We start from the raw sequence: 27,331 nt of genomic DNA, 5'->3' as shown, positions 1-27,331 counted from the left end.
ATTTGCTGAGAACGAATTCTCTGTTCTGCGAGCGTTTAGTAGTCAATGCTGAACATCACTGTTCTCATAAAATAACAATTTTTTATAAATTAACAAAATAGAAGAACTGCAAGCTTAGCTGTTCTGAAGCAATACAGTTTGTGTATGGATGCAAGTTAATTTGCAAACTTTAAGTCAACTCAGCACTATTCTGGTACATAGATCAGTTTGCTCATTTTGATTTAAAAGTTGTCGTGGTTGGCACCTGCTAAAATACCTTTTTGTTTAATGTTGGATAAAGGTGCTTTACTCTTCTCAGGTTTTTCTCAGCGCTCACAGTGATTGGTCATGTGCCAGTTTTGTCCAGTCCGTGTAGGTGATGCGTAAAAGGACGTAAACCTGTCCACTGAACAGGTAGCTCCTGGAAGTTCCACCAGTGCAGATGGAACATTCTTAATGCAAGCCTAACCCAGTGCTGTACTTCTGCAATGTCAAGTGGTTGTACGGGAAAAAGGATGTTAACATCAGCACTGATGCACAGCTGAAGTGAGCAGCAAAGCACGCGGACTCTGTACACTAAAAGATGGACAACCTTAAGGCAAACCCATTTACATCTTTACCAAAGATGTAAAACCACAGTTTAAGGCATACCTTTATCTGAATGCACGCTACTGTCCTGTTACTACTGTTAAGTGTGATGCTTCTTATTTAATGCAACTGCTTCACAGTGTGTGTTCCTACAACTGTGCCCCACACCGCACTGTTTAGACTGCCATGTGTTGGAAAACATCTGCTGCTGAAGATGTTGTCTAAGATGAAGTACTTCAGTGCAGAACCTAGAGAACAACCAGACTACATCAGCTCAGATCTGTGCACATGCTGCCACTGCCCCCACTTACAAAGTTACTGGCACGACTATTCCTTAAAATAGCAAAAATGCATTAATCTCGTAGATGTGTGTTATTTCACAGTACTGTGAAGAGCATTTCAAGTGGGGAAGAGCAGTAGCAGAGCCAGTACCAAAGCCAGTGTTTTTGAAGCATCAGCTGCCAAGCGTGTTTCATGGTAACATGCACTAGGCTGGCAGATAGCAGTGCGTGGCCAAGCCCCATACCATGCAGTGTTCTACCCTTACCTGCATGTGTCACTGTGCAAATGTGACCTCATGGGAGATGTATAGGGCGCCCAGACTCCCCATTGCAGAAAGCTCTGCCTCTACTGCTTTTCTGAAAAGGACTTTGTATTCCCGCCATTCAAGATCTTCAGTGCAATGATGGAGTAAGTGCGAATTGTCAGGTTAAACCAAGCAAATGACCTGTAGCTGGAGCAGTTCTCAGCAACTGAGTCAGGGGCCTTCTGCAATTTCAGCCTATAATTTATCTGCTCACTAAGCATAAACCATAACCAATCAGAGACTGTATGGATACATGGTACTTAGCACATTTATAAGGATCAATGGTATTTAACAAAAGTTAATCATACGCAAGTCATTTTATAATTGGTTACAGATGTGAAGCCTTCCTTACCTACAGGTTGTTGCAGCTCTCAGACCTTGCCATTGCTGCTGAACTTTTAACTCTGGTTAACACAAAATGCAATAGCTGCAATACTATGAGGTGGATTGAGAACTGGCTGAAAGGCAGAGCTCAGAGGGTCGTCATCAGTGGTGTGGAGTCTAGTTGGAGGCCTGTGGCTAGTGGCATCCCCCAGGGCTCAGTACTGGGTCCGGTCCTGTTCAACTTTTTCATCAATGACCTGGATGAGGGACAGAGTGCCTCCTCAGCAAGTCTGCTGATGATACCAAACTGGGAGGAGTGGCTGAGACACCTGAGGGCTGTGCTGTCATTCAGAGAGAGACCTGGACAGGCTGAAGAGTTGGACAGAGAGGAACCTCATGAGGTTCAACAAGCGCAAGTGCAGGGTCTTGCACCTAGAGCGGAATAACACCATGCACCAGTACAAGCTGGGGGCCGACCTTCTGGAGAGCAGCTCTGCAGAGAAGGACCTGGGAGTGCTGGTGGATGACAAGTTGACCATGAGCCAGCAATGTGCCCTTGTGGCCAGGAAGGCCGATGGTCTTCTGGGGTGCATTAGGAAGAGTGTTGGCAGCAGGTGGAGGGAGGTGATCCTGCCCCTCTACTCAGCCCTGGTGAGGCCTCATCTCGAGTACTGTGTCCAGTTCTGGGCTTCCCAGTGCAAGAGAGACACGGAGCTACTGGAGAGAGTCCAGTGTAGGTCTACGAGGATGCTCGGAGGGCTGGAGCACCTGCCCTATGAGGAACGGCTGCGAGAGCTGGGCCTCTTCAGCCTGGGGAAGAGAAGCCTGAGGGGGGATCTTACCAATGTGTACCTGAAGGGAGGGTGTCAAGGGGACGGGGACAAACTCTTTTCAGTTGTCCCATGTGACAGGACAAGAGGCAATGGGCAGAAGTTGAAGCACAGGAAGTTCCACCTGACGGTGAGGGGGAATTTCTTCCCTGTGAGAGTGACAGAGCCCTGGACCAGGTTGCCCAGAGAGGTTGTGGAGTCTCCTTCTCTGGATATCTTCAAGGCCTGCCTGGATGCAACCCTGTCTAACATGCTCTAGGTGACCCTCTTTGACCCCCGGGGGGAGGAGGGGTTGGCCTAGATGATCTCCAGCTCTTCCAACCTTACCAATTCTGTGAGTCTGTGAAAGCAGGAGGCAGTAGCCAGCTGTCAGGGAACTTTTTTTTTTTTTTTTTTTTTTTTTTTTTCTTCTTCTTTCGGGGGGGGGGGGGGGTGAGATCAGACCTCAAAGAGAAAAGAAAGCACAACAGCAATCATCTCCCACTGCCCTCCTGTTTCAGGAGTCTATAGCTTGTCTTACTGGCTTAATTAGGACATGCAGGCTAGCCTTTTCATGATTTTTTTTTTTTAATTTATTACCAAAAAAAAAAAAAAAAAAAAAAAAAAGCATGCTAGCTAATTATGGTGAATACCCAACTTGGATGTTTGGCAATAAAAATGGAGACTAGAGACAAATGGGAATGTTCTGGACAGAGTAGGAATAAAGAAATAGTGGGGAAGCTCACTGAGAGAGCCTGTCCAATAGATGCAGATAAGTTTATGTATGTTGATGAAGCCAAGCAGATCTATCATCTGTCACTCACTAATCAAAAGTGTTTGAGTAACAACTCCTTTAGGTGACCACACTGGGGAAAATGTAACAGTGACTCCCTTGTTCAGTTGCCTACTGACTAAACCTAAGCCAGTGCTCCATCACAGTCAAGTAGGCAGCTGTACTGAGGGCCAGCTCAAGTCTCCTTTCTCAGGAGCAACATCTTGTAGCTGTTTTATCCTTCCTGCGTCTTGAAGCACAGGCTGACTATGGTTTCAGCTTAAAACAGTAACACCCTGTAACAAGCTGACTGCAGTCTGGCCTGTATGTAACAGAAATTGTAAATGACATAAATTAGTGACAGATTGAAGTCTGTTACGATAGAGAAAGATGAGCCCTGTTCAGTTTCCCAGCTGTAGAAGTGTTATGTCATGTGAAAAATGCAAGTATGTATGATATTCTACAAGACCTGAAAAGTACCTGTTTTTGTAAGAACTTCACTAGGCTCTCAGACATGTCATGTTAAATATTTCTAGCAATTAATTTCTGTAAGCCTTAGTGTAATGTTTTCCTACTTCTTCCCTCTCAATACACTCTTGAAAAACAAGGGGCGGGGTGGGAGTCGGGGCGAGGGAATGACAAGGAAGGATCGGTTTTAACTCTGGACAATTGTGTCGCCCATGCACTCAGGCAGCCCGAGTGCCCAAGGCCTGGGAGAGGTTCAGCTCAACCCTGCATGACTGGGAGCTGGGAGAAGGGGCTGGCAGGCTTCCTTGCGCCAGGCCCAGAATCATCCTCATCGACATGCCCCTGACGCTGGACACCATCACCATGGTGTTCTGCACCAGCAAGCAGGTGCAGAGATCCCACCTCTAAGTGCGGAGGCTGCCAGCGCTCAGGGCCGACTGGGGTCACTGCGCTCAGCTGCTGGCCCTGGCCCTGGCCCTGGCACACAACCCTCCCACTCGCGTGGCAGGAATGGTAGATCGGTCGGATGCTTTCGGTGTCATCAGCAAGGACTGGACATGCAAAGACGTTAACTGCTTCCCCTTTGGCTCCAGAATGAAACCCTCGGAGTCCCTGACTATGGCCAGCTTGAATTGAGCCCTGTGTCAGGCTCCCTTCCGCTCCCAGGAACTAGGAGCATATTCAGCACCTTCCTCCTGATCCCACCCCTGCCCCAGGAGCCTGCTGTAGAGGAAGATGGAGCTCCTCCTGCACAGGCCTAAATATTTTAGTTTCAGAATTTCTGAGCTGCTTGGTGAGTGCTCCCAGGTACCTCCTTCCCCAGGACCCGTGTTAACACATACACAGAAGTCTCCACTGGTCCCAGCACGTCATCCTTGGGAGCCTCAGTGCAGGCTGGCTCTTTTCTTTATACAGAATATGCTTTTCCTGAGGAAGGAGAGCACATATTGGTGGTAGGAATGGTTCCTACTGGCTTCGGTTATCTGAATAAGGAGTAAATACTCTATTTGGTGCTTAGTTCATGTCCTCCTGAATAAGATTTGACAATGACTCCCACAGATCTAGGTAGCCTAAAATAACCAGGATTGCTTGCCAGCTTAAATAAGAACCTTACCTCATCTGAAGATCTCAGTTTTCTTCTGTTCTACTTTCTCAAGTTTCCAGGAACTTTGATGAGGATCTGCAGTCAGGCACATTTAGTAAGAGGTCTCAAGTCAGCAGATCCCACTGGTCCACAGGACCAGACATGCAGCTCATTCATACACCTGATAAGACAGTTTTTGTAACACTAGTAAACTAATTATGATTGCAATTTCCCTTAAAAACACCCTTCCTGGTTACTGTTGCTGCTGCTAAGGTGCCTTGTCAAATTCAAGGCTTCTGGACAGGATGCCCCTCCAAACTTATCCTAGGTTTCTCGCTAAAGCTTGAGACAGGAGATTAACTTGCTTTATTTCTTAAACTCACACATTAGAAGAGAAAAACTGTCACACGCCCACATCTGTGGGACCAGGAATGTGCCACCCCAAGGCAGCTGCTCAGAGCCCATTCGTGCTTTCCACAGCCAGCACACCATCACCGAAGGCGAACCAGGCAGCGTGTGCCTGAAGAGCCTGAGATCTGGCTTCAGCTGCTGCCGCCCACAGACTGCGCAATGACCTCCCAAGGAAGAGGGCAGAAGACACTTGCCAGTGACTGGACACCTCTGATCTAAGTGGCTACATGTCCGTTCACTTCCAATGCTTGTTCCCCTTTTCCCTCATAGCCCACCACGAGCTTCTCTGTTACATGTTGAGAAAAACTAACTGCGGGGGAACATTTTCTACCAACGGACTCGTATGCCAGCTCTGCACAAGGGGACAAGGCCTGAGTACAGAGGGCAAATAAAAGTCTCCACTCCTGAATGCCTCAGGCAAGCAGTTACTCATACAGATTACAGAGCTTGCAAATGGCAGTTACTGACAAATAACTTATTTTTCTTTTTAATATTTTCAACTGAAAAGGGATTTTTGTCAGCAGTTTTCATCCCCACCCTTTTTTCATACTTCTGACAAATACACCTACAACAGAGAGAAAGAAAACAGCAGGAAGACAGAAACACTGAGATGCATAGGCAGGAACCTGTTTTTTTTCTCATACAGGAAATGAAAATAGATGACACTGCAAATGAAAAAAAAGTAACAAAGGCTGGTATTGATCAGTACTAAACAGAGCAGAGCCCCACTACAAGGAGAAAGAAGAGCTTGCAAAGGAAGCGAAGAGAAGGTAGATTTCAGTTCAGTGACAAAATACTACTTGGCAATACACAGGTAATCCTCCTCCAAAAACTAAACTCAATGCTCTTCTGGATAGAAATGCTCTTTATCATGTTTTGTAGGAGCTGACTTAGTGCTGCTATGATGCTAAACCAAGAGCTGCTCCCAGTATCTAAACTCTAATTAATCTAACTCTAATAAATCTATAAAATAAAGGATTCTTGTACTTCTCACTCACTAGAGAAAGTCAAATTTCCTCAGCACTTTATAGCTCTAGGTGGAGAATCCATGAGACAGGTATTATCCTCATTTCTAGATAAGGAAACTAAGCAGAAGTGAAGGGATTTGCCCAGGGCAAGGGAGAGCACTAAATGTCACTTATTCCCACTAAGTACTTAAATCTCACCACAGATTTTCCTGTTGGTCTACAGAAAACAGGAAGAATGTAAAGACCACAAAGATAACCATCAAGTCAGTTTTTCAAAAATCATTGCTGATCTTTTTTAATAATCATTTTTCACATAATCACAGTTGAGACAAGACTCAAATCCCTTTTCCAAACCATCTCAAAAAATTAAACCAGGTACTGCATACCATTACCATAAGTGAGACATGCCCATTTTACACCCCAAAACCAATATGAATTAACAAGCCAGCAAGATCCCTTCAAAATAGCCATTACCAGCTCACAAGAATGTATTCTGCAGATCGGTGGGAACCTATCCGACAGACTTCTGTTCTCCTGAAACGTTCGCTCAAATACGTCGACTACGCAGCACGATTAAAACTTTACCAAATGTGGGCTACTTCAGATCTAAGCGGGCAGGAAACCAGAAAGCCAAGGAGCCATCCTGAGAAGCCTGCTGCTCCCCTCCGCAGACCGGCCCCGGCTGGGATCTCGGCAGCGCCCATCGCCCATCGGCGCGTCCCTCCCGGCTCAGGCCGCGGAGGAGCCGCAGCCAGGAGCCCTGCGAACCCCCTGGCACCCAGCGCCGCCGCTTTACTTCCCCGAATGAGAACAGCATTTACGCTAGCCCTAGAGGTGCCGTCTACTCTTCATCGCTAGCGGCACCGCGGCGGACGGCTGGTGGGAGAGGCAAATACAGATACTTACAGCAACCACAGCGCGTCTTTGCTCCGCTTCCCAAGAGAACTGAGGCGCTTCTTACTGGGTCACACTTGCAGAGTTTGAGAAATGCTAATTTTAAACTGCAGACAGAATGCGTTATTTCGGCTTGCTTACATTATTCTGCTGTGGGGGCCCTGTGGCACAAATACGGAACATGCAAAATAGGCAAATATCTTCATTTATTATACTGGAATTCTGTTTGGGAAAGTCTGTAGGAAAGTGTCACATATAAGTTAGATCTACCAAAGATGACGGTCATAGCAGGAGAAAATAAACTGTTTCAAGGTCACAGAGCAAGTGAGTGAATTTTGGTCTTAATAATCTCAGAAAGCAATAAAACATCAGGAAAATTTTGTGAAATTCAGGAAACAAATAAGACATTCATGATATACACGAGTTACTGGTATATAGCGTCAAGTTTAATTGTTCTGTTAGTGTCAATTCATTTAACCAGAAGACCACATAGTTCAAAACAGCCAGGAGTACCAAAAGCTAATGTAAATCAAAAAATAAATATGCAAATAACTGCTAACTATATTTTATTTATTTATTTATTATAAATTACTGATCAGCAATCGGTTTCCTACTGAATGCTTTTTCCCAGCTTTTGCAAATATTTTAACTGGATTTATTTAGATACCTAGCACACTGGAGTGTATAACGCATACTTTATAGCATTAGTATTCAAATATTCCTCAGGGAACAATCATACATTGCATTACATAATATACAAAACATTTACACTGATCTGCTAGGTGTAAACAGCAGCTAGTAAGTGATCTTTGAAAAAAAATAGAGGACTGATTAAATATTGTAATGCATAAATGAAAGGGGCAATAGGGATAGTAAACTATGAATTAAGTACTAATGTACTTGGGTTTTTTCTTTTTGTTTTACAAAGTTACAGTTCAAAACTATAGTTAGCTTTTAGATGCTTCATCATAACAGTTGTTTTGAATCACTTGGTTTGAAGTATTGGTGACTCTGGCAGATTTCAACTAGAGCTTTCATAAAACAGAGGGCGTTATTTGGTGTTGCCTCACAAACAGTTGTGAAAAAAGAGTTTCAGACGGCAGAAAGGCAGAACTTATTATCCTTTTCTTTACCATATCAAGCAGTGAACAGTGATTTACCCAGTATTATATAAGGAGGTGCCACCTACTGAATACATGGCAGAGCGCACGCTCGGAGCTACAGATCATCATAAACAAATGCTCAAGAAGTGCATGCATTCACCCGCGATTGCTCTAGTCATCTTCATTCCTTCATCTGTTTACTCCTTCAGTGACTCAGCAGCGAGTTTCATTTGCTGTGAGGGAAGGGAAAAAAAGAAAAGGTACACTAAATGCTGTGTTAGCAAGACAAATTAAACAAAATCTGCAAGCAGAACAGTTTGGGATCCAACAGAATAAGAAAACTACACAAAAATGAATTCAGGCTTTGGTAATAAAAACAAAAGCAGAAGTCTGTTGTAGGCATGACCTGTACAAATAGAACAGTTCTAACAGAGGTATTGCTTTTCCCACCAAAAGACTCAGCAATTGATGATGCAATTTGTATGTTAATTAATTCTTTTCATGATGAACAACATTAATAAATTCCTTACACTGGAATTACTGAGCCCCACATATAAAGAATAACGTTTTCCCTCAGATTCATGACTAGGGGGAGCTGCTGCAAGATGGCAAAATGAAAGCCAGCGACTACCATGGAACTGAGATTCTTTTCTACCACTCTTAGGTAATAACTGTGCTCATAAAATTGTACTGTGTAAGCTGGCATCACACCATCACTGTTCCTGGAAATCCCCGAGTCCTATCTCTGATGAGGTGTGTGTGCAGGGCAACAGACAACCACGTTATTTGTTCTTATGCAGCACCAGCTCCTGCCTATAACAATGGCAGTAAGCACAGAAATGCTTGGGGAATAGCTAAAGGCCTTGATTAGAAATCCTCATTTATATTTAGGAAGAAATCTATCAGACTGAAATTAAGGAAATTTATCTTGAAATCACAGAATAAAAAATATTTTTTGATACGGGATGTTTCTTCAAGATAGCTTCAGATAATCAAAATGCTGAATGCAATGAAGGATTGTGATAGCAGAATCTCAGACACAAAAGGAAAGTATTTTTTTAAACATCTATTTTTTCCTTGTTATAACAGATATTAATTCTGAAGACATGAATGCAATTTGCTTTGTCAATGGGAGACTCCATCAATGGGAGACCTATTGGTCAAGTGGTGTGTACATTTTCAAGGTATATTTACATAAGAGATGTAAAATTTCAGTTCACTGAAAAGTCTTGAATATATAGGATGTACAGATCTTTTAAGAAATCATAAGAGTATCCTTCAGTATTAAATACTTATATTTTTAAGGGATCTTCAAAGCTCAGTGAATTACTGGAATAGTTCACCCCCCATTTCCTGTTGCAAGAGTGTTAAGCTCTAATTAACTTTTTCTGTATTGCCAATATTTTTGCTGCTAAATTGAACGAACACATCCTGTGATATAAAGAAAGAAGTAGAGGGCTGCTATGGTGAAAGGTCTTTGTCTTCGCTATCTGAGGATGTCAGAAGAGTGCTCCATGTGAAGCCAGAATAACAATTCCAGGAGTCAAAACTATCTGCTGAGTAGAGCAATCAGAGCTGCTCTTTGAAGTTTCTTGCTAAAGAGGATGTTTCATAATGCAGAATTTACAAAGGTAAGAAGAGCCGAGTTGAAACTGTACCAAAAAAGGAGCTCCCGCATCACCTGGGGTCACCAGGTGAGGGTCTTCCAACATGCTGAACGCCGGAAGCCACCCTGATCTACTAAGAACCAACTGCAGAGAGTTGATCTGCTGAAGACAGACTGACAGGTAGAGCTGGAGACTAGATGGAGACCAACCCAAAGGACAAGGCACGGGGCAGAGCGAAGGAGATGCCCAGCACTTCTAGAGCTCCGGGTCCATCAGCTGGTTGGTGCCCAGCCCGACTGTTGCCCTCCAGACAGACAAGGGAAGAAAAGAGCTGAGTGTAAGAAACTCTGAATGACCATATAAATAAATAATGTTACACAGCTTTTAACTCTTAAGCAGCCATTTAGTTTCCATATCATTCACTCATTGGATGTTTGGGCACATGCTTCAGAGTTAAACTTCTTTTTATTCTTCTGCTTGATTCTATATAAATGGTCTAATAAACACAGGGTGGTAAAAAGACAGATGCCTAATAACACTAGCAAAAAAATGGAAAAAAGTAAACTGAAAACACGAGACAGAAATTGAATGAAAGTGTTTGTTGTATTTTCAGATTTCTTTAACACAAAACCTTCAAATCTTCCTTTGCTGCTACTTTGTGCCTGAATGCATTCAAAAAAAAAAAAAAAAAAAAAAAAAAAAAAAAAAAAAAAGAAAAGATTACTCCATGTGATAAAACCCACCACCCACAATAACTGTTTTTTTTTGGGGGGGGGTGGGTTGTTTGGTGTTTCCTGTTTTGTTTGGTTTTTACAAATTTTATATGTATTCCCATCCCATGCCTATAAGGGAAGTAAAATTAGTTTGTGATATAAATATTTATATGCTTCTCCATAACAACAGTGCAGAAAAAAGGCTTGGCTAAATGCTAGAATACAGATTACTCTTCTGCATCCTGATTCATTTATTTAAATAATTTCTGAATAAAACCACAGCAATTTAATTAAAGTGGCTTCTACTCCAATATAAAGACATTAGAAAGATACAGAACACAGCAATTTAACTCAGTTCATGACTCATCAAATTCAAACTTAATTCAGTTATTTTGGAATTATTTTCTTAAATTCTTGGCATTATAAAAATACCAGGATTGATGAGAAATATAGAAAACTGGAAAGGTTTGGTTTTTTTTTTCCTGTTTTCTTCTGCGCTCATGAAATTTTCAAAAAACCCCTAAGCACATAATATTACTATTAATGATGATCAGATGATAAGATGTCCAAAAATTCTGTACAAGTAGAACTATTCTCATTTATTTTTTGAGGGCCCTCTAAACTTAACGGTCCTAATTCTCGGCTAGTAAAAGTAAGTATTAATATCTACTTCAAAACGTATCTGACTAACAAACTAATTCCCCCGATTCTTCAGTGGGCCAGCAAGTAGAAAAGCTCTTAAAATAGTTTCACATGCTGCCGTGGTGCACACAGCCTGGGCCAGCACAGTCCTAATGTGATCACTGGGATGTTGCAGGAAATGGATCATAAGCAAAGTCAGAGTCCCCAAAACAGTTTTTTTTTTTCTCCTTTAATAATTTTTGTGATATCAAAACACTCTTTGCAAACCTGGCAACACCAGGCTCCCCTAAAGGAGATTACTTTTGCAAGCGACATGTGGTGGCACCATTAGACAGAACACAATTCTTTGCCAAATTCATGCTGAAAAATTTTAAAATTTATTTTCTTTTACTGTGAAAGGGAACATTCCTTTATCTTTTACTGGGAAAATATTTTTCTAGGACAACATACTGGAAAAGGAGTTTATCTTTTTCTTACTGAGGAAAGGAACCCATGATACTTTTCATACTAAAGATCACCTTTCTCCTGATGGCCCCAGCAAGCTCACAGATTTTTAACTCAGTCCCACAGGTACGTCAATCAGAAAGAAGAAATCTATTTATATTTTTCTACTTATTAGAAAGGAAAAGGCAAAGTAAACATCTCTCAGTCTACTTTTTAAATCTACTAGATATATAACGACAGAAAAAAACAATTAGAAATTGAGGGGTACTAAAAACCTACGTAAACTAACCAGAGGCATAGTTCAGAAGCGAGTTAGCTCAGCAAACCATTTTCGGACCATCAAACCTACCCTATCGCTACCAAAAACACTAGGCCTGACTCAACGCAGCACCTAAGTAGCAACATATCTTGTATGTGGCTGGAGTAACTCACTATGCTGCTCTAAAGAGCACACTTAACAGTAGCTTATGCATAAATATACATAACAATTAAGACATGTTTAACTAAGTATCTTATTGTACTGGGGCTGTGGTGTAGTTTATTCTAAAATTCTACTGTTAGGAATTGCTTTAAATATTTATCTGCTATAATACAAGAAATTGCTATTTCCATTTTACTACATTTAAGTTTCTTGGTAAAACATGTATAATATAATTGAACAGGTATTTTTAGTAGAAATAGCAGAAGCTCTTCAATATGATTTATAAACAGGCTTCACTAGTGAATTAAATTGCACTATATTTCAAAATTAGGTTTTCTAAAAATTATTTAATAAAACATCACTGACACTCTCACATCACAAACACAGTTGCGTACAAAGTCCTACTTTGTGCTTTGATCAGGCTACTTTCTTTGTGTTCACAGTTAAAAACACAAAATAAATTTTAATACATAGGGTATCAATTGTATTTGATCAACTAAGAGCAACTGCAATTAGAGGGTCTAGGGAGGTCTGTGTGATTTAATGCTATGAACAATACTACTGTGTGCAAGTAAAAGAAATAACTACAAACACTAACAAAAATACAAAAATACATACTATAGACCTCTAACTACTCTAATTTTACCACTGTGTATTACATAAACTGAAGACAGTTCAACCTCTCAAGAAAATAATTTAAAAAAATTAAAAGCATTTAAAAAAGAAAAATCAATGAAACCATGATTCAACGACTCAAAGCTTTGTTGCTTTTCCATATACATATTCAATATAGACATATATATATGAAGAACATGAATATAAATAGGTTTCTAGATATTTGTAAGTGTGAAGAAGTCATAAAGGCTTTTCTTCTAATCAGCAACCCCGTCTTATGCTTTTCTTGTATTCACCACGTAGAATGACTCATTAGGAGTTTACTGCTTAAAGAAAGTGCTCTGTTACATGATATTTTTCTCAATTTCTCACATTAATTACAATATGAAAATATGATGGAAATATATTCAAATTACTCTTTTCTAACAGTACACAGTCACAATAAAAGGTTTCATGGGCCTTGAACCACTTGCTGACAACTGAGAGACCTATATGAACTTAATCATTAACTACCAACCAATTACTTAAGAGGCAAATTAACACCTACTTCAAAACTCAATAAGACTTTTCTACATTTAATATTTTATTCTTTTTGTGAAAAAATGTAAAAACGTATTTAATGGAAATTTGTTACTGCTGATTATAATGGTGGAGGGCTGTGGCAACTACAGATCTGGAACCACAAATCTTCCCTCGTGGTTTCTGCACGTGACATTTACCACTCTCTGCAGGGAAAACAGCTTCAGCTTTGAGGTGATCTTTGTGCCTCGTTGGAATATGAACAGTTTTTCAGCATCCTCTTAAGGTGTGCCTGCCATACCTGGACAAGGTATTTGATGCTTGCTGTTTACAGTAGCAATAAACACCTTCTATACTAACATACCTCTGTTTTCCAGGACTTCTGTGTTACACCACATAGCAGTGAATGCTCATTAAACGCTCATCTCCAGCAAGTCATCCAGGACAGTCCTTAAGTCTTAAGAGTCCTTTCTTCTTGAAAGCTATTGATCCCTAGATTACACTTAAAATATTACTTAAGCGGGGAATAAAGGACTTTTGACTTGAAACAACTTCACAGCTTCCTTATTTAGTACCACCAAGACCAAAGGCCCTGTGAAGCTCCAAGCTAGTAAAAACTATTTTCTATAAAGGAAATCCATACATGGACATTAACCAGAGAAAATAAACATTTGTGTTGAGTAGGTAAGAAGAATTTTTATGTGAAAAATAATAGCCAAAAAACCCCAGATGCTGAACTAGGTAACTCCCATGACAAGGTCCCTATAAGTAACTACAGTGATCTTACTCTATAACAAATGAAAAGTTACCAAACACTGCAACTGTTATTCCCCTTTCCCTGTCACACACTAGACTGCAAGGGAAATACTCTCAGTACTCGAAGGCTATTGATTAACTTGCGCATGCCAAGGATCAGTCCACAACACGGTCCAGGAGCAGGAGGACCTGCCCCGTGAGGCAAGGCAGAGACACTCTGGAGAAGCAGCTCAATAGGAACCTCCCAATATCTACAAGGAGAAGATGAAGCCAGGCTTTTTGCTGAGGTGTACAGCAGGAGAATGGGAAACAAAGTGGTCATAAAGTTAAAAGGAAAAAAAAAAATCATTATGAGGATAATTAAGCACTGGAGCAGGGGCCCAGGGAGGTTGTGCGGGGCTCTGTCTGTGGAGGTTTTCAAAGGTCCAGCTGGAAAAAGCCCCAACAAACATGGTCTGAATTCAGTGTCAACCTGCTTTGAGCAGGGCATTGGACAAGAGACCTCCCAAGGTTCCTTCCAGGCTGAGTGATTTTATAGTCGTTCCTATAGGAATTCTCACAGAGAAGTATGCCCTGACTCTAGACTTAAGTGGGAATCTGTTACAACAAATAGTGTTTAAAATATATATATATATTTTTCTTTTACATATGTCTAATTCATGACAGAATAGCAACTGCAAAAAAGCTAGTGTTAATGCAAGAATAAGTTTGCAAAAATAGTAACTGCGTAGTCAGGGAATACTTGCAAAATCACATAATACATGCTTTGTTTTTTTTTTCTTTCTGATTAATAGCACTATGTGCCACAGTAGACAAAGCAACCCCATTTGTAGCAGATTTTTTCCAGATTTTTTTTCTGATCTGCTTCATATTGTCTCTGATTTAAATTGCAAAGTATTAGTTAATACTCATTAGAATATACTTATTGTATTAGTTACCCTTTGCTGAATCTTTAGTTCACAAGATAGTATAAAAATGTAATAGTAAAAGCCACATTAGATATCATGCTAGTTTCTTCAAAACTATAGCTTATGTTTCTACCCTGTTTTAATGATGTGTACTATCCTCAGAACATTAAAATTATTTTGCATCTATTTTACTCCATACTTTCTAAATTTAACATCTTTCACAACGTGTCTGACCATGTACTTGCAGAGTAAAAAAATATATATACAACATTAACCAATATGCTTAAATGTCTAATGAAGAGCATATGCTCTAAATGTGCTCATAGCATGACAGAAGACCATCACACGAGCTCTCTCCTTTAGTTATGCAATTCCGTCCCATCCAGCAAGCAGCCGGTCAATAGATTTTGGAGTCAGAAACTATTGATTAGCTATGAAAGCAATGATGGAAAAATATCCAAAGTGACCAGACCTTGTTTGCATCTCAGTGCAGAGGGACGGACTACATGACTACTCGAGCTGTGTCTGTCAGTCGTGCATTTCTTTAATTCTGTAACTGTTTAATTCAAACAAACAGACTACACTACAATTTAAGAGTGCAATTTGTCAGTGGGTTAGTAACATGTGAATGACATTACAGTGATTTTGGGATGAGCTAGCTATTAGGATAAAAATTATTTTCTCAGGAGTTTTGGATAACATTAATCACCTCTGTGCAGTTGCTAGTTACAATCAAGAAAAAGAGGTAAAATAAACCACTTCTCCTAGCTGAAAACCCTCCCTTAACAAGCTGACTCCAAGCAAGATGCCCCTGAGCACAACTCGTCCTATAGAGGAGAACTACTCAGGACTTTCAGAGTTTAACTAGGCCATGGACCCGGACTCGTGGAGACGCGTGTCACCGAAGCGTTAACTGCAGACTTAGCTGAGTTAGTCTTATACTAGCTCTATTACCAGTAACAGTGTGGCTAAGAACGAGACTGCTTAACACAGACTAATTTACTCCTTTAGCTCATGTGCTTTGCACTCACCCGGCCTCATGATTCAGAGAGGCATAGCAGAGAAACAGTGAAACTAGTGTCTGAAAAAATGCCAGCAACAGCGGTGAAGGATTTAAAGGCAGTTTGTGGCACAGCAAAGAGACATCAGACAGTCCTTCCTCCACGCACTTCTGCTTGAATAATTAAGTTCTCAGATGAAGACAAAGATACACAGCTTACGATGGCTTCTAAGAGAATACACGTTTCAGTGTAATGCCTTCATGATAAGCAAAGCTATGTGAGCTGTATGCTCCTATTTTAGGATCTTAAGACCAGAAGGGACCTCCTGGCTTATAGACACAAGCCTCCCTCCAGTGCATAAATGTATGTAATAGAGGTCTAGCCAAGAAGGGGCCACAGAATATCTACTTCAGTATTACACATGCCAAAACCCACACAATTTTCCCCAACATCATTTAATAAATTCTATAGGAGGGAAAAAGGGCAAAAGCCACAAAGTTATACTATTTAATGCCATAGAAAGAAGACAGGAAAGATCAAGAGCATGAACATATCTTCTTGTAATCCATGTAACAGAAGGGAATAAGTTGCATGAAAAGTCAAGAGGGTCTCTCAGAACGAATTATGCCCCACGTGGAAAAAAGCAAAAACCACTCAGTAATCCCATGCCAATCTGCAAGAGTATGCTCTTTGACCAGTGATCTGCATCCACTTCTATTTCCAAATGTATACATTTCAGGAGCAGTACAGAGCCTTCCTAACTTTCCAAAAATGTGGGGGGGGGGGGGGGGGGGGGAATCCTCTAAAGAAGGACGTAATCTAGTTCGTACTCTAGATATGAAACCAAGAATCAAACTTCAGGCACAATTTCTAGAAACATTTTACCTGTGATATAAATCTGCTAGAAAAAGCTGATAAAACACAGAGGTACACGGCTATGCACAGTGCTCTGAGCTGTTCTGCTACCATTGTCCACACACAGATCAAAATGCTGTTAACAGAAAAGGGCAGCAAACTTTAGCCTTAGAGCCACATCTGGGCAGAAATATAGCAAAAGCAACTGAGCTTTTTAAGAAGCTTAGACGCTTGGAGTTTTTTTGTTTTCTGGGAGAGTTTTCTTTGTTTAAAAAAATAAGAAATTTTCTTCTTGATTTACCTGCCATATTAGCATGAAAAATGAGTTTAATTTTGATGTTATCATCATCCACAGTAGTTACAAATTAACATTTCACTGCAGTAAATAGGAGAAACTATTCTAAATAATAATATTTACTCCAAATATTTGGTGAAGAAGAAATACTCTCAAGTCCATCTAATAGTTTAACAGGCAAGGAATCCAAGATTAGAAACAGAATCAGATTATCCTGTTTGTTTTCCTCCCCTGTGGAGGTTCTTGTCCTTACAAAATGATTTCCAGCAATACTTTCATTCTAGTAATTATCTTCAAAGATAAGCTCCTTCCGACTTTACCTGGGGGGCTCTGCTATTATCTTACAGTCCAGTGAAAAAATAATCAGTATAGAACTAGTAACTAATTGCTAGTTACAATAATTTTATAAATATTCTGAAGAAATCAGTTTTACCAATTTTAAAGTGTAGCGAAGGTTCCTTTGCAAATACTTTCAGAATGGCAATAGCACAACTGACAACTACATTGAAGATATATGCTAGAAGGCAAATTCCTCTCCTGTCAATAATCTTGCTTCTTGGAAAGAATATTCACACAAGGAAAAAGAGGTGAGTTGTTTTCCCTTAACTGAACACCAGGCTAAGCCTGAGTATTGATCAGTTATAGATACTGGCTTGCACATAACATACATGTAAGTCAATATCCATCTGACCAGCTAAAGCCAGATCCCCATCCCGACAGAGTCAATTACGGAAATCAGTCATGGTGGGCTGATGGTTTGATCTGGCTCACGAAGTTCTCAAACTGAAAACAGCTGGAGAATGGGAGAATATTAAGGGGAGATACATACATCTGCCCTGCTCTTCACTCTTTCCTAGGGTCAGGCTTTCCTCTCCTTACTGCCACTGTTGGGGCCTGACCTAGAAGACAGACCTTGATCTGGCAGTTCTTATGCAGGTGCACACACACACGACACATCTGGCTTACCAAGCTTTCCTGCTTTATTTAAGATGCATAACTGAATATGAACAGTTATTCTCAGAACTGCAGAGGATTGTATAATAAGCATGTATGACAGTCAGCATAAACTTGAATTGGCTTGCACAGACATTTTGAAAATGAAGTAAAACATATTGATTTGGTAGTTTACAACTCTGCATTTCCTCAAACAGAAAGTTACAGCAGCTGGCATGGTTATAGAAATATTTATAAATAGCAAAGGGTAAAGCTTTGGCATCTTTCAAGACTACGGCAAAGTTCTCACTTATTTTAGTGGAGGCAGAATTTTACCTTAGGTACTTCCACAGTTATGAGGGAACAAAACTGCTTTCCTTCTCTTCCTAATAAATTGGTGGGAAGAAAACCTCTTCTGCTCCAGGTTGCTTGCCTCTCCTGTTCAGAGGTGGAAAGCTGTGGTGCTGTATTTGCAAGGCTCCCCCCTGACTTTCCCAGGAACCATGAAGCCCTCCCAGGAGCTGTATGGAGGAGGCAACGGGCAGCAATGGGCTGCCCCAGATGCTCTTTCTTCACAGGCGTCTCTTCAGTGCTGTTTCTAGGCTATCAGAGACCCTAACAAAATTTTGTGGTTTTTTTGGTCTCCAATATTGCCATCAATTTCTTCACAAAGCTTTATGAAATTATATTGCAATGAAGACAGAGCTCTAGAAAACTAAAGGTAAGTAATAGTCACTATTTTCAGGTTGAACAGGTTTGAATTTATAAGCAGCTTTGCAACATGAAGATAAACAGTGATCTTAAGACATGCCGAATATTTGTATGTACTCTTTGTTTTTTGATGTTTGCTTTAGTGCTTTGGAACACACTACAGTGTACAACTGAAAAACTACAGAAAAACATTTTTTGATGAGATTTAGATCGGAAAGAAATGTAGGACTGATTTCTGACTATGTTAGTTTATTATCTTGAAGCCACATCAACCTTATAATCCCAGTTTGTCTCCTCACCTAAGGCATAACATCAGCACTTTTACTTGGCCTGTCTATTAAGTTAACCTACATTTTGTGGAATGTAATACATACAGGCTTAAGTAGAAAATTCCTGCATTACATAAAATATGTATAAACGTATAAGAATGGTTAATTTTAGTAGCACTGTAATTTTTAGTTCTAGAATTGCATATTAAGTTATTAAAATAGTATCTTCTAAACAAAAGTTGAATAGTTGCAAAAAAACAATAGGCATATTGAAATTATTATTTTAGTTTTTCCAACATGTTTCTTGTGTCTGTGGGGCCTTTCCATGAACAGAATAGTTCAGTCAATTCTCACAAGCCTTTGGAAACACTCCCACTTTTGTTTTCTGCCTTCTTATTTTTGTCCCATTTCTCAACTTTTTTTCTTTCCTCTTTACATTTTACTTCCTTTCTGATATCTTGCTGGCTACCTAAACCTGTTTTCTGCTCTCCTAGTTGCACCCTTTCCCTCAGATTTTTACTTTTATTTCTCTAAACTGAGAAACTGCTCACTTCACTGCCTCTTCAGGCAATAGCATATAAGGGTCAGACCTGCCCACAAAAAAAATTCCAGCAAGACTGTCCCTGAAATCTTGCACTACTCCAAGTGGGAAGAAAGCAGCACTCTTCCTCCCCCTTGCATCACTCTGCTTTTTCTTTTTCATTTTTTTATTTGAGGAGCAGTGGGGAGGAAAGGAAGAACAAAGTACTGTTAGAGCCCACTTTGCTACTCTGCTCTGAGGGGCTGGATGAAGCCTGGCAACAAACTGAGGCCAAGAAATAAACAGGTTGAGCAGATATACACTACCAAAATCCAATCAAATCCAATCTCTCCTCTAGACTGACCTTCCTTTGCTTCAGTGGAAATTAGAGCAAATGGAGCCTGCTCTAGCATACGCTGAGGGATTAACTACTGTGATTCATGTTCATTTGCCACGCTAATTTAATTCTATCAGACCTCAATGCTTAGCTTTGAAATGTTTCTTATGCATCACAAAGTGCGTTTACTGTGTACCCTGGGTTACCGGTACCATCACATTCCTATTCTCAATTTTAACCCATCACAATATATCACACATATATTATCTAACGCACAACCATAAGCATTTACAATCATTTCTATTCCACCCATTAGCTGTAATGCATTACAACACTGACCTATTGCTATAGAAACACTGCACAACATTACCACTTGTCAGAAAATATACCTCATCTTATAAATTTTAAGTGCTATATAAAATAGGTACCTACATCTGTCAAAGAAATAAAAATTTTAAAAATGCTAGTAAGTGCTGTCAAAGGACTCTAAATAAATGTTTAAAACATCATATGATTTTGCATCAGCGGAGTGAGTTAATATTATCCAATGAGTCACCTAGTTAATTTGTTGTAAATTTATGTGTTGTTATAAGATGGAAGGTGAACACATATTTCCACAGGTCCTTCAGGGCAAATCAAATACGCAAGCTGGGACAAGACAAATAATTACAAAATATTAACAAGATCCACAAATCCATTTTCTGCACTTTGAGCTTGATAATATGTCAGCGTTCACATGCTCATGTTTCTTTTTTGGCACTGTTCAAATACACTGGAATAATCATAAAACAAACAGTAAAACTTCCATGTATCATTACAGGACCAAGAGAACTGCGGAAGTATGCCAGCTGGTTTTACCCTTTCCTAAAATCAAAATAATTCACAACTGTAGCCAAAGACTTCTTGAACAATCTAAAGCAAACTTTAATACCTCTCACATACTGAAAGGACAGGGCATCATTTTCTATTTTAGGAGGAAATACCAGCAAATGTTAGCACTATAAGAAAATACAATAAAAAGAGTATATCCCATAAAAAGAAATGGAATCATAGGCTATGGGCTATAATATACCGATGTAAGAAAGCATCTACAACAGGAATTTGATAGCACCCACACAAACAGATTCTCATTCTAGGTGCGAGTGCGTACATATGGACTGTACGCAAATATACGCAGAAAAACAAGCAAGACCAAGAATGACAGTTCAAAAGGGATTAATCTCAGTATTACGTTTGTATTTTCAGGGACATCCTCAGCATTAATAAATGGCAGGCTGGGTTTGGGTTTTGCTTGCTATTAACTTGGTAATTCTCCTCCTCCTTTAGAGCCTGTGAAATCTGGAAACTGGGCAAGTTCTGGGCAATTTACCTTTCACATCAGTAAGGAAGTTCTTCAGTAGACAATGTACTCTAGTGACTAATTAGCAATAAACAATAATATATATAGTATATGTTACTATTTATTATTGAACATTAATTTCACAAAAAAAAAAATCTTTAGATAAATTGTGTCCAAATTTTGCTTTATCAAACTGTTACAAAACTACTTCGAGTCATTTTTCAAAATACATAAAAATAGGTTGAAGAAAAAGAGAAGTTGCCCGAAAAAGGAGAATTATCAAGTAAGAAATCAATCCTTTTGTTTCCCAGCTCCTCTCCTTATTCACACACACACACACACAAAAAAAAAAAAAAAAAAAAAAAAAGGGGAGGGGGGAAAGAAGCACAAATCACGAAATGGGAAGGAAAATTATAAAACTAACCTTGTCTGACAGAAATGACCACTTTCAGTGACAGCTTTGAAATTCAAAGAATAATATGGAAACAAACCTGCTAACAATATTATTCTTTAGAATAATAAAAGGAAGGTTATTTTGCATATCTTCCTCAAAAAGTTTTACTTCTTTTCTACTCACAATATCACATATGACTTTTTATAATCTGAATTCCCCTTTCTGAATTCCCCCTCTTCCTGATGCTACTGTTCCAACTCTGTAAGATGCCAGTAAGAGAGATTTTATTCATCTGAATTCTTGCATGACTTCTCTACTACCCATTCTACAAATAGCTCTCTCAGGCTTGTTAGAGAAAGAAATGTTAACAACCTCAATGCTCATATAATTCCTTACTCCAAGCAGACAAGATTGGACAAAATTAAATTTAAAAACAAAATGAATGAGAGAAATCAAACCACCGACTCTTTTCTATATTAGAACCACAGTGTCTAGTGGTTGGAGTTGAAGAGAGAGACCGAATTCAAGAAACAAATCAGTGACAAATGAAGAGGAAAGCCGTGCAGTAAAAAAGTAAAAGATATGACACAAAATGGAATTACATATAGTTCCAATAAATAAAAAATAAAACTTTCAGGGCAACTTCTGACCAAGACTCTTTAACTGACAAACAAATGTCATTTTAGTCAGGACAGCCAAGCCGTATATTAATGTGAATAGTGTTTAAGGACAGTGACAAATGTCAATTTACTTTTGATCTGATCTCAGCACTTTCTATTCTTCTTAAAATATCATACTAAAACCATCATCACATTCATAAAATTCTAATGCAACTATCAGGAGGACAATTATCTGTCAGCAGGATAATTTCCTCATTATACTGCATGCATACCAACAGCTTTCTTCTTAGTTTCATTTTATTTCCTTTACCTGTGGTAGACTTCCTTTTTAAGGTATGATCATGGAGTAAGCAATTTCAACCCTTTATGTACTATTTTTTAACATGATATTAGTATATAATATGTCAGAATCAGAAAAGAGCTCTTAAATTTATAAGAAAAGGAAAGAATATGAGACAAAGTTTTTCCAGGAAAATGGAAAATTCAGGAAATTTCAGGATTTGAAATCTAGTTTGGGTCAGATTTTTAACTGTGGCATAATTTATGTTTATGATTTTATTTGTTAGGAGCCAGCTGCAGAGATCATATTAATTTGCTATTGGTTTTCCATTACTGTATTTCCTAGTAATAATAATTTTTTAAAAATCAAGTTTTACTATGGAAATTCTATTATTTCAGCTATTACTTTTTTTTTCCAATGTACTCAAAATTCAATGGCTAAAAGTCTATTTGAAAAACCAGTACAATCACCAATTTGCTAAATTAGTACCTCAGAAAATAGTAATTCTTTTTCATATGAACAAGGAAGGAAAAGTTTTCTTTATTTTGGGGAAAATATTCAGCCCAAGTTTTCCTCAAAGAGAAAGACAGTGAGGAAGCCACTGAAGTAAGTCGCAGCTTTCTGTATTACCAGAATTGGTGGAGTATTAAATAAAAAGCAGAGGAAAGACAGATGGGATTAACTGAACAATGGAGCCAGCAACCGAACCACCCATATGATCAGTACAAACAGATGAACGGATATAATTGAATCCCCCTCCCCTCACTGGTTGCGTATCCTCCTTAGGAGGAAGTCCAAGTCAAGTCAACCATTTAGGAGCTTCAAACAGTCAAGAATATTCTTTTCAGCCAATAATATCTTTGACTGGTATTTCCACTAGAAGATTTTGTACAGGAACAGCTCTCTTATTTGCTCCCTCTTATATGCAGTCATTTGTAAACATTAGGTTGTATGAATATCAGGAAAAACTTTGGTCCAAGAAGATCTGCTCAAGGACTGTGTTTAAATTATATCTGGCAATTAAGGGGACCAGAAATCAAAGGAGCAGAACTAGTGTTTGAGAAGTTAGGCCTAATGAGGGGAGAGGAAGAGGGGAAAGGACACACTGACCTTCTCCTGATTCTGCTCCAGAACTCTGACTTCAGCAAGTCTGTCGAGACAAACCTCACTTTGCCACCACCCCAATAGTGCTGTGACAAGCTACTCAAAACTGAAACGGGGGAACGTCTGAAACCGCAGGAGGACAGAGATGGTATGATGGTATCAGAAACTGCATTTTCCAGTTTGTCTGTCCTTTTCTCTTTATTAACTCTCTTAATTCTCTTTATTATTTCAGCTCTCCAGAAAGCAGAAAACAACTTTGACATAGCAGCAGTGAGAACAGTAGCAGCAGTAGTAGTAGTTTAGGCTTTCTCCTTTCCCAGAAAAGGATAATTATACCATCTAGAAAGACAGCAAGAGTCTCCTCTGGAGACGTTTCTGAGTTAACAGAAAAGGGTAACAGAGATACTGCTGAAATAAAAGTATTCCTTCATATTTTCCAGGCTAGCAGCTCTTCCTTTTTTTCTGTATCTTCCTTCTTCTCTTTTTTCTGCATCTTTTCTTCCTTTTTCTGCATCTTGAACTCAGTGGATATTTAATAGCAGCTGTGACTGTTCACCTAAATGAACAGGCTAAAGCTTCTTTTTTAAATATCTTAGGCACTCAAGCTTGTAAAATGATGCAATCTTACTAACCTTTGGTCAAAGAAATGTATCGAATTGAAACTGGTATCTGCTGAACTTGCTTCTTGATATAATGTTTGATCTTTCCATAACATATGAATAATCCAAGTTTCCGTAACTTGGAAAAATACATTTACACCTTAACAAAATTTTCTCTCCTAAGGAATCTGCAGAGATCCCACTGGAAATACACCTCTTTGTCCTGTATTAGCGAATGAGTCTTAGGGATTAGTGAAAGACACTTTTCTTCATTTTGCTGATCAATTAAAGAATGAGGGAAAAAAAACAGAACTCAGAATTAACAATCCATATAAATACTCTTGTATTAGATGTTCATATGACCAAGTAGAACCTCCACACTAGCACTAAAAAAATCTTTTTTTGGAAGGAGATACACAAATTCTTTTGATTCATGAGACAAGCATAATACTAATTGACACAGAAAGGAAGAAATTTCTCCCATTATTACTTATTTGAAATCTGTAACAGTGTTCTCTATAGTTTCTCGCATTTGTCTTGGGAGGGAGGGAGGAAGGGAAGAAAAAGAGAAAGAAAGGAATCAATCATCCCTAAAGAACTAATGGATGAACTAATTAATCCTTTGGTCTGATAATTTCAACATCTTCAAATTAAAAACAAGCAAGGGAAACTCTGGATGTTCCCACACACAGAAAAAGGTGTGTTCTTACCATGTGGGAGCCTAATTAAGCTAGTTCATTTCTCAGTTTGGCAGATCAGCTAAATTCTAGACTTGCCATTGTACATCAGCAGAAACCCATCTGTCTTTCATTTCATTGAGATTTTACCACACTGCTAGTTACCAAACTTTAGCTAAAATGTAAAGGATAGACCTTTCCATCCTCCCCATGAAGACATGAAAAAAGGCCTTTTTCAAGGGATAGGTTGGCTAATTAATTAGTTCGATAGACTCTGTCAAGTCAGGAACAAGATTCTCTATTAGCAAATTTATTATTGCTCCTTTATACTTTAGTTATTTATATATAAATATTTTAATACTGTCCCTAGGAGTGCTCTGTCTTTTGAAAAATACATCATTTTAGGCAGGTGCTGAAAAGAGATCCCATCCTTTCAGGGAAACAGACTTCCATAGTTTTCCAATTATTACAAGTAAAACAAGCACCACCCCAGAACACCCATCAATCCATCTTTGGTTTCAGGTAGGTCTGCTCTTCTAATGGCAGGTAAAATTATCCTTGAGCATCTAGGCTGCGTTACTGTCTCAGCTTTTTCAACTCTTCTTTTTTCTTCACAGGTACTAAAAGCAGTTCATAGACAGAATTGCCCAAAGCCCTTGGAAATTGCATGGCCAAGACTACATACACATGTATGTAGCAGAGATACCCGGAAATGTCTCTGGGACAGGAACTTACCCTTGTGCATTTTTAAACAGAGCTAAGTGAACCAAAGTCCTCATATTCATTAGCCCTCTAACTACTACAACTATACAAATACCACAATATGTACAACACACAGTTCTTTTGCCTCAGTATTTGACCTGGGCCTGGTGAGCCATTCTGGGAAATACTCCACCTCCTGCATTAGAATTACCAAAACAGTCTTGGAGACTTTTAAAATCCTGTAACTTCATCATACGTCTTTCCTATCAAAAGCTATAGAGTCAGCACACACACACATCCACTAAAGCTTCAAAATACTTTTTCATTCAATTTAAACTCCTTCTAACGAGACTTTGAACGAACTGTCATAGATCACATCCATGAAAGTCTGTCCACTCAATTTGAATAGCATTAGAGCAAGATCGTTCAAAATATCACTGCATTTTTATATAGTCCTTTTTAAAATGGTTTTTGAATTATCTCCATTTACCCGAGGATCAAATGTAATCTGCTCTTATGTAAAATCTCTAAAGAAAGCACTTCTTCTAATATCAAACAGTGATTTTATCTTTTATGGAAAACTTCTTGTTTTGTGATCTCAAGTGATTTTATTGCTTTTCCTTGTTTTCTAAAAGGACATAATAACTCTCTGTACCTCTCCATCCTTTCTGTTCAACTGTTCCAATGATTCATTTCAGAATGTTATTTGGGAAATGCTCCACTTTGGCCAGTCCTCCTCTTCCAGGATAGTCTAATATATAACCAAACCTTCAGTGCCTGAGGAGCTAAGAATTTCTGCTCAAAAAGGACATGTTTTGAATGTTTCCTCCTCTGTTCTGATGGACAAAGGAAAGGACACAGAACTAAAACATATCCTCCAACTGGAACGCGTATTCCTGGAGTATATATTGCCTTGTTCCAAGATAACAAGGTGTAAAGTGCAGCTGTGGCTGAACCTGAGATGACAATGCTGCTGTAGAAGTGTCCTGCCACTTACTGCATGTTTATCCACACACAATCCACCTACATCTTCGAGGAGAAAGAAAGCGGAGGCAGTAGAAAATACTGAATATGCTGGACTATGAAAGACCTTACTGTTATCCACAGATGCAGACAGGAAGATTCTTCTAATAAGAGAAAGGAATCAGATATATATATAAAAAAAAAAAAAATCATGGATTTCGTATGCAGTTCTAACAAAAGCTCAAGAAGTAAAGCAGTCTCCAAAAAGGATGGCAAGCTTGTAAATGAGAAAAACTAGGGCAACCAAACTTTACATTCTCCAAATGCTTGTTAGAAAAGCAGATCTTTTCTCTATCCACTGCAAAAGAAAGATAGCCAGGAACAGTGTACATTATACCTATAACTGGGTGGATAACCTAGCAAACTATGCAGTAGGAGTACAATGAAGCTCTGAAATGATTTTGGAAGTTTTCCTTACTGCTAACAGAGGGAAAAAAGAAAAAAGAATAGTACATAGCACCTGTGCTTATAAAATATCTTACTCATCTCCATTTCTGCTCTTCCATTTAATTCTCATCTATTTTATTAAAGTGTTAAAACATAATAAAACATTAAAAAGTAGCTGTCTGAATGCAGAGCTGCTGTTAACTTAGTTCTTTTGTCAGATACTTTCTTCCTGGCTTCTCTAAGCCCATTTTGTGTGACCTGGCATCTTAAAAAGGATGCTTTGGTATGCAGAGTCCAATAGTACCATTGAAATTTCCTGACAGCCTACTTCTCAAAAGTGAACAGACTTTGTCTCATCAAAAGACCTGCTTTAACAGTGTTTTCTTTTGCATATAAGCCCTCTATCACCACATGTCATGTTACTTGTAATTCATACAACTGCACATTAGAGAGAACCAATGCTGAGATGTACATATAGAAAAATTCACTTTGTCTAAGTATACAGCTATTTATATAATGATGTGATGCTTTCTATGTATTCAAATGAATTTGTTTTTCATGAAAATTCTCTTTGTACACTGGAAGCTTCAATCTCTTATTTAACAAAGCAAATATAAATAACAGAGCAGCAACATAATATTGCTTCCTTAACACAGCAATACTAAGTCTGAAAA

At 39.0% G+C, this 27,331-nt stretch overlaps 1 protein-coding gene across 3 annotated transcripts in view; it reads right to left on the bottom strand.

Annotated features, from left to right (window-relative positions):
• Nucleotides 1-7,072: 7,072 nt before the first annotated feature.
• Nucleotides 7,073-27,331, bottom strand: part of ANO10 (anoctamin 10) — a 123,796-nt gene continuing 103,537 nt past the window's right edge. For all 3 annotated transcript variants that reach the window (XM_062569386.1, XM_062569387.1, XM_062569385.1), the window contains one exon: nt 7,073-8,219. In XM_062569386.1, coding sequence (XP_062425370.1) covers nt 8,184-8,219 — 36 coding nt within the window. In that variant the 3' untranslated portion in view covers nt 7,073-8,183. The remainder of the gene's footprint in view (nt 8,220-27,331) is intronic.

This window comes from Rhea pennata, chromosome 2 (assembly GCF_028389875.1).
Source record: "Rhea pennata isolate bPtePen1 chromosome 2, bPtePen1.pri, whole genome shotgun sequence".
Taxonomy (NCBI): Eukaryota; Metazoa; Chordata; class Aves; order Rheiformes; family Rheidae; genus Rhea; species Rhea pennata.
The sequence above is the reverse complement of the archived record's forward strand: the minus strand, read 5'-3'. Positions and strand labels throughout refer to the sequence as shown.